Source organism: Xenopus tropicalis, chromosome 7 (genome assembly GCF_000004195.4).
Source record: "Xenopus tropicalis strain Nigerian chromosome 7, UCB_Xtro_10.0, whole genome shotgun sequence".
NCBI lineage: Eukaryota > Metazoa > Chordata > Amphibia > Anura > Pipidae > Xenopus > Xenopus tropicalis.
The window spans coordinates 32359539-32373392 of record NC_030683.2 but is presented as its reverse complement, the minus strand read 5'-3'; the positions used below and the strand labels follow the sequence as shown (position 1 = coordinate 32373392).

The following is a 13854-nucleotide window of genomic DNA, read 5'->3' as shown; positions in this document are numbered from 1 at the left end:
ATAATGACTAAGATGTACCAGCTTCCATTTGAAGCAGCGTAGGTGGTTTTTCACGGTGAGGGCAGTGAGGTTGGGGAATCCCCTTCCTAGTGATGTGGTAATGGCAGATTCTGTTAATGCCTTTAAGAGGGGCCTGGATGAGTTCTTGAACAAGCATTGTATCCAAGGCTATTGTGATACTAATATCTACAGTTAGTACTAGTGGTTGTATTTATAGTTTATGTATGTGAGTGTATAGATTGGTAGGTGTGGGTTAGGTGTGCTGGGCTTACTTGGATGGGTTGAACTTGATGGACTCTGGTCTTTTTTCAACCCTATGTAACTATGTACCATGCCTATTACTAGCTTAGTTGCTCTCCTCTGTATTTTTTTCTGTTCTATTGATGTCCCTTTTGAATACTGGAGACCAAAACTCCATGTTAGATATTCATGGTTCTTATGGAAAGCAGCTTAAAGCTGGCCTGTCTAATGAATGTCTGGGCAAAATTCAACCAGATATCTATTGGAAAGTTAAATATGACTATGCAGTGGCCACACTGGTGCTTCAGTTTGTCTGAGCCACAGTATTAGCCCCACACGCCAATGACTGGATCAATTTAACTTGGCCACATATGCGTTTCCAGTCTGGGCAGAGATCTGGCAATTTGTTGAACTGAACAAATCTCATGGTGTATGACTGAGTTTAGTGCCCCTGGATTGTTGTATCTTGCTATAGAACACGTTGCCCCACATTGGACATGACACATGAAAAAGAAAGTAGCTTCCCTAGACCATATATATTCCCAAAAATATAAACATGTACGGAATATGTTATCCAGAATGCTCGGGAGCTGGGGTTTTCTGGGTAAGGGGTCTTTCTGTGATTTGGATCTCTATACTTTGTCTACTGAAAAATAATTTGGACATTAAGTAACCTCAAATCTTATTTGTGATCAACTACAAGGTACTGTTTTATTATTACAGAGAAATAGGAAATTGTTTTTAAATAATTAAATAATTATTATTTCTAGATAAAGGAATTCTGGATAATGGACCCCATACCAGTATTTCCTTCTATTACGACTTTGTCAACAATTTTCATTTGTTGGCCTTTTAGCTTTTTGTGTATTAGAAATACCAAATCCCTCTGCCAAATCCCAAAAGCTGTGCTTTAGAATCAGCCAACATGTTAAAATAAAATGTAATTTTTAATTACCTTAATTAAATTACAAGGAAGTAACGTGCAAGTCTTTTTGTGTGTCAAAGATTTGATCTTAATTCAATTATGATTTCAATAATACTTGGGTTTAATTAAAGTTTTAATTATATAATATTCTTCAGTAAGTATAACAGCTCATTCACACTCATTATCTGAAATTATTATTGCAGCCATCTTGAATTCTAATTCTTTGTGTCATGTCTGCACAGGAACTTGCTGGCTAACCCATTTAACTGCAACTGCCAACTGGCTTGGCTCGGGGACTGGCTGAGGAAGAGGAAGATAGTAACTGGAAATCCACGTTGCCAAAACCCAGACTTCCTGAGACAGATCCCTCTGCAGGATGTGGCCTTTCCGGATTTCAGATGTGAAGATGGTACTTCAACATCCTATTTTCCTTGTTCCCAGGGATGTCATTATTTAGGGTTCCACTAGGAAAATCAGCTAATTATGGCAGGATTATGACTAGTTCCAAAAGGTCTATTTTGAAAATAAATATTTTGGTTTATTTAGACTATTTTTGTAGAATTTTGATAAATGTTGAAGCTCTTGTCACCAGGAAAAATTCATTACTTTTTATCAAATGATGCTAAAGACGTATTGTTCAAGTCACTGATATGATCTAAAAGCAATGGGTATATGTCAATGTATTAAAATTGATTCTTCATTTGTTGGTTGCACAGGATAAACCCTTAAGCTGATGCCACACTCTTTACTTGACTGAAATACACTGTAAATTGCTTACCCTTGATCAGTGATTCTTAGACTGTGGGGTTTGCCGTCATAGGGGAACCCAACCAAAAGCCAGCTAGGGTGGGATTTGGGGATATTCGGGGCTATTTTGTCTCCTAGGTACAACTAGAAGACCTTGACCAGCTTAAAGTTGAATAAGCACAAGCTTTTTTGGGGGTGAACTCTTATTTCCTGGCCTAGATACTCTTGGCACTGCGGCTGTAACAGCTGTGTTTCCATATATTTGTCACCTGGTTATTAGCTAGGGGCTCCTGAGGCAATTGTTAGACTTCTAAGGGGAGTCTAAACTGAAAAAGCCAGTAAACCACTTCTCTACACAAGCAAACTGGATTTGATCATTAGCAAATTTGTAGTTCATTTTACAGATTACAGATTTAAAGTAGAAGGAAATGTGGAGTCACTAGGGGCGTACCAAAATGTTAGGTACCCCCAGTTATAAGACTGCTTACCTGATTCCTCAGGCTGGTGCTCCTATTAGCAGCAAATCACACCAGCCCAGGGTACATGCACAGCCGGCGCAAAGAAAGAAAGAAGTTGAAAGAGGATCACTGGCCTGCATGTACCCTGAGCCGGTGCGTTTTTTTTGCTAATAGGAGCACCAGTGAATACAATCACTGGGGGGTGTCTAACCTTTTGGCACCTCCCATTGAATTCACCTGTCCTTCTCCTTTAACTAGTTAGCCATCTGGTGTTGCTTCCCAAAGACACTATGCCTTTTACATTATTTTGGGAATCACGTACCCTGCACCCTGGGGCAGATCACTGAGCATGCTCTATGCGCCAGGCGTGGGGGAGGAGGCCAATATGAAAACCCAGGAATTTAAGAGGGAAATGCACAGAAGTCTCTAACATGAAAGGAATTTAATGCAATTTTCCATGTAATCCATTAATTCAGGAGGGTACATAGTACAAACAGCAAGTGTTTAACACTGTTTTGTTTAGCAACTTTGCTGCTAAATGAACCAGTAGAATACTATTAACAATGATTCTTGTTTCTGTGGCAGGTCAGGAAGAGCTGAGTTGTGCGCCCCAACCTCAGTGCCCCCAAGAATGCACCTGCCTGGACACTGTTGTACGCTGCAGCAACAAGCACCTCTTATCATTGCCCAAGGGAATTCCAAAGAATGTCACAGAGCTGTGAGTAACTTTGTACATTTCCCACAATCCACCTAAAGCTGGCCACGCATTGCTAGATCACCTTCTCTGGGGAGGTCGCCAGATCAGTAGACCTTCACCACATTGGCCCAATGATATTATCATAATGGGGGCCATAGATAGACCTGTTCAGAGGAGACCACATCAACATGCCAACGTTTCACTGCTGTTAGTTGTAACTGCAAGCGCCACCTAGTGTTAATCTTGTATCATATATACCAGATACACCAAGGCATGACAGTGTTATTGTTCATGCTAATGGGGTTCTTGCAAGATATTCTTTCATAGCAGACATACTAGAGGAAGAAGAATCTTATTTTAGTTTACCAGACACTACGGAGTCAGTGACTCGGCCAGTCAAATACCATTATAATTCTATGGCAGAATAGAAAGACAGATAATACAAAAATGTAGACCAATTGCTAATAGCCATACATGGGACTACTACAGAGTAAGTCAGCAGCTTATTGGCCTCTGTATAGGGTCAAAATTACAACCTGCCTGAACAGTACCTGGCTGGGGATCAGGCCTCTGATGGATCCGCATAGGCCCCCTGTCCCTGTTATTATTTGATAGTTGACCTGGGAGCTAAATTGGATAAATATCCACAGCAATCCTGTGGATCGTGATATCTATGTTTTATTTATTAATACCCACCTCATATTAAAAATACATTTTATGGTAAATGGCTCTTTAACAATTGCAAAATGAAGTTATTAGGAAACATATTTAATTTCTAATCTGCTTTGTAGATTTATGCTACCTGCGGCACCCTCTGCTTCACCACACTCCTCCCCCATCCCCTACAAACACACACTCATGGTATAGCCACAGAGAATTCTATACAATATTGCTAGAATTTACTGCCTCTATATTAATTCAAGAGCCACTGTTTGCTAAAATAGAGTTTTTTGAATCACTACAAATGAAATACTGTACAAGCCATACACTGTAATGAAACAGTGCCCTCCAGTGGGCAGATTCATATTGGACTACATGAGGCACTAAAAGACTCCACGTGAACACAGCTATGGAAGCAGTACAAAAACGTTTGTTGTTTCTAAAGCCCATTAACGTGCCATTATGTCATTTCTGTTCCTGGTATTGATGAACCTATTTTGCTGGATCACAGGCAGTGATCTGTACTCGTTAAAATGAAGTCTAAAATAGTGAAATTGCTGCAATTTTGCCTCAAGAACATTCCTGCTATTTTATCCATCAGCACTCACTGTAAGCCAATATTAACCTGCTGAAATACACTAGGGTGAAAAGAATAAGGTAAAAAAATAAGAAAAAAGGAAATATACTTTATATACTGGATACGTTTATACTTTCCTTTAAAAGAATAACATTTGATTCTATATTTTTAAGTGAAAGGATAGGCTATTGCCTCTCCGAAGATTTTTTTAGCACCTTATAGTTACCCTATAATTACAACACAGGGTGAAGAAGATGAGGTTGTTTATATAGAGGTCATTATCTCTATTTAAGTACAGAGAAGTAGTAAGTGTGAAAGCAAGACAAAGTCCTGTAACTGATTTATAACTAATAGTTATAGGGAAATGTGGACTTAACAATAAGAACTCATTTTCAGCAATAGGTCTCTTTTTTTCTTTCTTATGTTGAATTGAATTGCATTTAGGTATAAACTGTCATATTAATCTGTGGAAGGGCTCCTTACTGTTCTGTCTTGGTATGGGAAATTTTACGTACATATGTGAATGTATAGATTCTTTTGAACATATATTTTAGGTTGAGTTTCCCTTTACAGTGTATCCATGGAAGAAAGACATTTCTTATGCATAGGATATATTTTCCTGCGAATGAAGCACTCCTGAGCAAATATTTAATATAAGGCAGAGACAAGTGATAGGAGAATTGCCTCAGATCAAATCATTTCGGCGCTTTCATCAGAAAATAAGAATGAATATTGATTTTACTGATTTTAGCTGGCAGCAATGAGGCCAGCAATGAGAAGGACTGTAGGCAGAATTCCTTCAGCAGAAGCTGACTCTCTGTGGGTTTCTCTTGCAGTTACCTGGATGGTAATCAGTTTACTATGGTACCCGGACAGCTCTCCAGTTTCAAATATCTGCAGCTGGTGTAAGTATAGATCTGTGCAGTCGCTAGTGTTTCTCCGTCATCTTTTTGTAGGGCGTCTTATGCTTCTTCGCAGATCCTAACTGAAAGTGTCAGTCTCCTCTTCTACTGCACTAAAATGACTTATTATGATCCAAGAAGATATATATTGGATATACTGAAAGTGGGTGTGTTTCTTTGTATATTTACACTTATGGTCCTTATAACGTTCATCAATCATAACACACACTAAAGTAAATTCTTCAGGAGGGAAATGTTTTTGAAGTGTGTGAAAAAAACAGATATGGGAAGAACAAACTCTTAGCAGATAGTGCCCAGGCTAGAGTCAAGCTCAGAATACAGCACTAAGTAGGCAGCATTGCTAAACAAGCGTGCTGTTTGTGCCGACTGTATTACATATAATGAATTCAAGGCCTTGATGGATAGGTTGGTTTAGAGTATATAATTGCAATGAAATCATTACACAATTTGTGGAAAGGCTGGAAAGCATCAGAAGGCTGAGGCCCACTGGTTGGATATCCATAATGTAAAGTACTGCTATTGTCCATTTGATCCCAATGTCATGGTGTTGATTAGTATGGGGCCTCTTTGTCATTTTCCTTCCTATTCTGCAGTGTCCTCACTCAGAGCCACCAAAGTACCTGTCTACTCTCCCATTAATTGGCAGGGAAAGTAAGTCATATACATCCCTATGACTATCAGTCTTTAAAAGAAAGAGGGTGACCATGGTCTGGTCCATGGCTTGGTGCGCTAATGATAGCTTATGAGGCTGTCCCATGCTAATCAATGCCTCTTATTTATATTGAAGCAGTATAGACATGTGATCAAACGAATCACATTACCTTTTAAATACTGGCAAACAATCTACTAGGTATTGCACAATGTACTTATATATACAGTACATTCTTGTCCAAAAACTTTCCCTAATGAGGTCCCAGGACAATACTTTCTTGCTCCTCCCTAAAAATGACCATCGTTCATTGTACTGTTCCTACTGAAGTTTAATACAATTCTAGTAGGTTTTACAGTCTCTTTATAGATGTTTGGTGCATTACATAGAATATGAAGCAAAAGCGCCTTAAGAAAGAAAAAGTTGCATGCCTTGGATGCACAAAGCCCCAGGTTTCACTTTATAGTTATAGTAGCCATTATGTTGGAATTCCAGACATTTCCCATAGTGCCAGACATTAAGTGGCCTCAGTCCATCTTTTCTGTAACCTGCTTCTCCCCTTTATTCACGGTTTACCTAGTAAGTATCTTTTCTTCCTCTTCTGAATGCAATCGCTTTTCAGTGCCAGAACATAAGCATTTCTTCCAGTGTCCTTAGTGAATTATAATCTCCAGCCTTCACCTTTAAGAATGTACCATATTTATTTTATATTCTGCCTCCTGTCTCACTTATCCACAGTATTAAATGTTTGCTTTTCTGTTTTCCATTTTTATCTGTTTTCACATAAGCAGTTTTAACTATTTGCTATCACACAACTTTATGTATTATTCTGAAGGGCTTACATGTAACAAGCAGAGGCTTCCGTATCAATAAATTGGCTTGCAAGGGTTCATTATGGGAAATATTTGCCTTGTTCTCTAGAACCACACTAGAACCAACTCTAGAACCAACCTAATAGGGCTCTTTGTCATATGGGTGTACACCTAAGGTTATCTGACACAACCTTCTCTAAATTGCTTGAGGCTGAATGAAGATAAAGCTAAGCCCTGAGTAAGCATGGGCATATAACATCCTTCCATATGCAGGGGCACTAGTGGCCCATCTCTGAACTAGATATTAGCTTGTCTGTTATAATTGGACGCATATTGTCAGTTACAAAGTAGGGGCTGTGGTTTTCAAATCACCTCTACAAAAATGGATGCTAAATAAATATACATCATCACTAATTAGCAGGTTATATGGTTCATAAAACAGACTGACCCGGTTTTTGTGAAGCCGTGAATGCATTTAAATTCATTGTGTATTTGTGGTTTTTATACTTCATCTTTTTAGGGGTGATTTGAAACACAGAGGGGACCAGTCAATAGGCCAAGTAAAAAACAGATGTGACCCAGGAACAAATAACCGTTAATCTGTTATTAACAACAACTCGCAGCCCCCCTGACAACCTTTAGCTTGGGGCATCCATTCATTGTGCTCTTGTTTCTAGAAATTTAAAAAAATCTTCTCATGAGAATATTAAAGTATATATTTAATGAGGCCTATAGGTCCTACTGTGCAGCATGTATAGGTGTTATTAGAGGTGAGTCTATATTTATTCTCCACACTAATGATTCCAATCTGCTTTCTTTTTACAGGGATCTAAGCAACAACAAAATCAGTTCCCTGAGTAACTCCTCCTTTACCAACATGAGCCAACTCACCACACTGTAAGTGGCCATACTGTGATTACTGGCACTGGGGTGCCTTGGAATATCAGATACATTACAGAAGGGGAGGAGGGCTAGGAAGCAGTTTGGAGTCTGCTGGGATTATAATGATTTTGAAATGCATAACCTGTATCTGCCGATGAACCTCTCGAGAGTCATATCTCTGCTCACTTTGGGAATTTTGGCTCAATAAGCTGTGCTTATGGCAACTGCATTTCCTTGGCTTTCATGGGGGCCTAAGATGGTTTTATCTAATACTGGGGCTAGGAATCTGGACTAAAGTGGTACCAAGTGGTACTTACCCTGTGTATTTTTTTCTTATAATTCTGTCTCCCCTTTATCTCTGTAGGATCCTAAGCTATAATTCCTTGCAGTGTATACCTCCTTTGGCTTTTGAGGGTCTTCGGTCCTTAAGATTGCTGTAAGTATAGGAATGTGCTTGCCATGAATGGTTTGCATGCAGTAACTGAGACATGTTATAGCTATGGCTGCCCAGTTGCTCTCTTCATAAAAGGTTGTTGGAATGTGCAGTTCAGAAGAACTGGCCAGAGCTTTGGCTCATTCAGGAGGTGTAAACCAGAGAACTTGTTCTAATTTCCTGCTACATCTTTCAGGTCTGTCCATGGGAATGATATCTCCAGCCTTCCAGAAGGGATCTTTTCTGATGTCACCTCTCTTTCCCATCTGTAAGTATTGTTCTCATATATTTAAACATGACAGATACATAGAATATCTGTTCATGTACTTTCTGAAAATACACAGCATACAGATTCTTATTAATGGCTTGAAGCTTCACCTACCAAGTATGTTTTCGGCCAGTCCAGGGGACCTCTTTTAACTTATTGCAGATGCTAATGATGCAAGGTGCAGAACAAAGAGCAAAATGGAGAATAAATGTAAATTAGCATCTTCATTAGATTGGTGTTTTCCTAAAGTCATAAAACAGAAGCTGCCCACTGAGCTATCCTTACATGTAGTGTTATACTACATGGCCAAAGTATGTGGACCCCTGTTTGCCAAGCATCTCATTCTAAAACCAAGGGTTTTAATATAAAGTTGATGCAATTTTTGCTACTATATAAACTGCCTTTACCCTCTATAAATGTTGGAACATTGTTGACAGTAATTACTTACATTCATACAGTATGTACAGGGAGGGATGCTGATGTTGGGTGATCAACCCTGGCTTGCATTAGCATTCCAGATTATCCTACAGGTGACCCGTTTGGATGAGGTTGGTGCTCCATTCAGACCAGGCAGGTTTTTATCATATTTAGCAAAATGTACCTTTCTCTAATGCTGCAAAGAAGGAAGCACAGAATGGACAAGAACATCATTGTATAAAGTAGTGGTACCCATGGCTTAAATAGGCGATTCCAGTAACTGAAGGGATGTCCATGTACTTTTGGTCATATAGTATATGTTTCCTCCTGCTCTTGAATTGCTTTAGAAAATCTGCTTCTAAGACTAATAAGACTCCTTAGAGACTTTCCTATGTTTTTATTTTTTAGAGCTATTGGTGCCAACCCACTATATTGTGATTGTAACTTACGCTGGCTGTCAAACTGGGTGAAAACCGGTTACAAGGAGCCTGGTATCGCCCGCTGTACTGGACCTCCGGAAATGGATGGCAAGCTGCTTCTTACAACTCCCGCCAAAAAGTTTGAATGCAATGGTAATACTGCCAAGCAGTGCCTGTAGTGGTTGTAAAGGTCTCTTACTAAAATAACTAAAGTCATTCCAGATTCAGTAATTCTTGGCTTTTGTTTTCATGTACATAAAATATAATAACTATGGTTATGGCCAATGCCACTTTGGCTACTGTATAACTAAATATAATATAATATATACTAGGGTGTTGAAAAAGTTCTGTGTGGCACAAACAGGGCTATGGATGTAGTGTAGTGAGAACTGCCAGTAACAGCACACTCACACTTTTCCCATGTGAACCGGGACATGGCAGTTGCCTTACTGTGACTTCTCTTTGAAATATATTGAGAATGTTGGGGTTCCTAGACTGGAAAAGGATTTGCTTAGACAACACATACAATCTATGTAAAACACAGCAGTGCTGATGGCAATCACACAGAAATACATAACAGGCATGAAAAGAAATCACTTGTGGCAGGACCTGTCAGGCCATAGTTGCCTGGAAATGAGTACAGACAAAGGGTTAATGGCTAATAGAAATACCTGAGACCTGAGAATGCAGACCTCCATGTTTCCTCCCATGAGCCCTGACCTTCCCCCACACCCAATTAGGAAGTGATTGTCAGCTGTTCCACCAGTTTGATTTCCAGGGGTTTCCTTAAGAATAAGAAATCGAACTGACCATTTGTGCCATTGCCCTTTGTGCCCCTTTACTAACAACATGGCCACATTTCAGACTACATTTTGTTTTTACCATCTTTTGGGTTTGCATGTGAATTGACTTTTGCTGCACATAATTAATACTCTTTCTTCCCCCTCTTGTTCCATGTACTAAATAAATTCTTCCATCTGTCCCTCAGTGCTTTGTACTTGTAGCAAAAGCCTTTGTTTTTCTCTGACCTTCTAGAAACGTTTTTACTGACACATTATTTATGCTTTTTCTGTGGGTCAAAGAGCCAGCTTCCTGATTTACTACTAGTAATCTATATAGTTTTATTGCTGTGGCAGGGGACATTTCCAATCACACATTATGGAAATGGTTTTCTCTAAATCTTCCCGCACCTGCTCAGATAGGTCCAACTTCCCTGAGATCTTCACTGTGTCCCTGACTCTGCTTTCTGCTCACACTGATTTCTTCCCTATTTCTCAGGAACTCCTTTTCCAATAGTTTGTTGTGTGTGTGTAAATATATAGTGAATAATGTACCCCCTATTGTAAAGTATAAGGATATTATAAGTCACTGAGGAGTTCTATGATCATATAAAAGCTCAAAGCAGAAGGCCAAGACTTTTATACAGGTCGTGGGACTCAGTTTCAGTGAGTCACATGACAGAATTTACATCACTAAGCACCAATTATAACCTATGGCATCACTTAGCACCGTTTATAAAGAAATCATTTATATATATGGGTCTTGTGTATAATACTGTATATGTATATTTGTTCATCAAGGGTTGCCATTATTTTTTAGGGCCTCCAAGCTTGAATATTCTGGCCAAATGCAACCCCTGTCTCTCAGATCCTTGTAAAAACCAAGGTACCTGTCAAGATGACGCTGTGCAGTACTACAAGTGCGTTTGTCCTGCTGGCTTCAAGGTATGTCCCTAGGAGTGTTTGGGGTATGGGGGGTAAAACTTCTAATAATAACATTTTCAGCTGAAAAAATATAACAAACTATTTACAGTGCATCTTATTACTGCTGAGCTCGGTTTATGGAATTTGGGCCTATAAGCGGAGCAGCTTAAAGCTGCAATAAGCCTTCCCGTGACATCCTCCTGGAGGCTTGCCTAATGGCTGACCCCCATGTTGGCCTCCCACAGGGACAAAAAGTGAGCTGTCACCAGCTTCCCTTTAAGTGTCATGGTGGATGACCAAAGTCTCCTTTGACTCCGGTATTCTCATACTCAAGCACACAAACGTATTGCCTATATTAAACAGTATTGTTTACCATCAGAAAAGTAATGAATGCGGCTTCATTTAAACGCTGTGGCAGGATACATAATTAAAAGATCAACATTGTGATATGTCCCGTATCGAAGCCAATTAGCACACTGCTTTGTTATGCTTATTTGGTGAACACTGACAAACTGCTTAATCACAAATGCTAATACATTCTCTTTCCAGAAGGGGATCCAGGGCATGTCAGGCAGTGACAACAAATGGATTCTAGGTTTTCCTTAACGCTGTGTGTGCTAGAGCGGCTTTCAGAACAGAGTTCCGTAGTCGCGCACTATATCTAATGGGAAATAAGCTTCTGTACTCACCTAGACTAATGGTTTTATTTATGCACTGAGCAGGATCAGGTCATTATTAACCCAGTGACTTTTTGCTGAATAAAAGAGTCCTTGCAGCTACAGATATTCATATAAACCAAACACTTGTTCCCCCCAAAGCATTAGCAGGATTATTGTTAGCCTGTATGATTCACCAATTAATGTTAGCTGTATAAGTACAGAAATACAGAAATGTTAACGCTTTTTATTTATTTTTCTATGTATTTTTTTAATATATAAACAGAAAACATTAACTGCTAACTGATGTTGCTGTAAGCACATTCTTTTTGCATTTATATTGTACTTATGAATGGGAGCTTCCATATCATTGGCCTTATTGTTGAGATACTCTCCATTTTCAACAATAGCAAAAGCACAGCCTTTATAATGGGGCTGATGTTGTTACAATGTATAGAAAGTAAGCATTATGACTACTCCCACCACTGTTTTGTGTACAGCACTGCTGTTATATATACATACATACATACATACATACATGTCTAAGAAGAAATTATGTGTGTAATTTCTAGAGATGCACTGAATCCAGGATTCGGTTCGGTATTCGGCCAGGATTCGGCCTTTTTGGGCAGGGTTTGGTTTCAGCCAAATCCACGGTCCTGGCCGAACTGAATCCAAACCCTAATTATCATAAATTATCATATGCTAATTAGCACTCGGAAGAGTTAAATGTTAGGGGGGGGGGATTTTTCACTGCGTGCGCAACTATTTTTTTTTTCGGTATTCGGCCAAATCCATCGGGGTGGATTCGGTGCATCCCTAGTAATTTCTCATTATTTGCCCTTTAATGCTTAGCACATTCTCATTATTTACCAACTGGATCTGGATACTGCTGGATAAAGACTGCTATCCCGTTTTCACTTGACAGCAAAAACTCCATTTAAATTGCTTTTATTAACAGTTATAGGGATTTAGAAATATTAAGGCTGAGGCCTCTGGCACATTTATGTTATAAAAAGTGCAAGGTTTGCTATTGGCCTAGTCACACATAGCAACCAATCAGCAGGTAACATTTTCTGGTGAACTTTTAAAAATAACAGACATCTGATTGGTTGCTAATGGTGACTAGACCAAGGCAAACTTTGCGCCTTGTATTGTGTTCCTGTGTATCATCCCAGTGGTCACACAAGGAATTGCATCTAATGCAAACAGGTTCTCTATGTGGATCCAGTTTTCCATTGGAAGGTGCATTTGCCTTTAAAAATTGGAATCTATGATTTTTTATGATGAAAGTGACGTTGCCGTTGCTTGATGGCAATCAGAAGGAAGTTATTTGTGTGCTTTATAGCTGGTCCAAATGCCAATGTGCGTGGTGCACTAGCAAATATTATGTAACAAAGGTACATAGCTAATAGCCTAGAGACCTACTTATAAACCCAAGTGTTCTCATCTATTGGGAGTTTGCTTCTCCCCTAAAATAGTCCCCCTGCCTGAACTGCATATTTCTGAAGCAGTATTATATTTAAGCCACTCTGCTATATGAATACTTTTGTGCCCATATATAAATTGCTGCATGCAACGTTCTCCCTAGACATGAGATTATATTGCACTATTTTCTGTGTTTGCTTAGGGCAAAAATTGTGAAATCTCCCTGAACGCGTGTTCCAGTAACCCCTGCGAGAATCAGGGACTGTGTCTTTCCAAAGAAGAAGGAAGTGGATTTATGTGAGTAAATAGCAAGTGTGTGTAGAACAGGTTTTCATTAATGTACCAGTCTGAATGCTATAATGACTTTACAGGAAAAATGTATGCAATTAGGCTGCTGGCACAAATGGGCGTATTCTCTACCAGCATACTTTGCTTTCATATAGCACTTAAAGGTGTCATACAGAGGCCAGCCATCAAGGTATTCAACTGATCGACCTATCGGGAATGATTTGCCTTGACTATGATATGAAACATACCAATGAGTTCACTCCGCTTCATCTGTGCCTTCCAGGAGATGTGAAAAACTGTTAGTGGGATTTGCTTTTATTCATATCCAACAGTATGGGCACTGATTCTGGGTATCAGAGGCTCATATTGGCATTCCAGTTCATTCCACAGGTGTTTAGTTGGATAGATCCAGGCTCTAAGCAGGCGAGTCAAGTTCTTTCACTCCCATCTCAGCAAATCCATTCTGTTTGGACCTTACTTTGTGCATGGCGGCATGATTGTGCTGAAACAAGACCCTTGCCTAAACTGTTGCCACAAAGTAAGACATGTTTACTCCATGTCTTACCATAAGTGGTCTTCAGGCAGGTCTTCAAAAATATCTAGATGAGCAAATAAACAGTCACCCCCAATCTCATTGTAACTGGGTTTACACCATAAGTGGCCTTCAGGCAG

General features: G+C 39.4%; 1 protein-coding gene across 1 annotated transcript in view; it reads left to right on the top strand.

Moving 5' to 3' along the window:
* slit1 (slit guidance ligand 1) overlaps positions 1–13854 on the top strand; it is a 219704-nt gene that overhangs the window by 180326 nt on the left and 25524 nt on the right. The window contains 9 exon segments of the mRNA NM_001097233.1: positions 1408–1574; positions 2956–3088; positions 5141–5209; positions 7514–7585; positions 7935–8006; positions 8200–8271; positions 9097–9260; positions 10707–10831; positions 13097–13191. Of these exon segments, the coding sequence (NP_001090702.1) occupies positions 1408–1574; positions 2956–3088; positions 5141–5209; positions 7514–7585; positions 7935–8006; positions 8200–8271; positions 9097–9260; positions 10707–10831; positions 13097–13191 (969 nt within the window).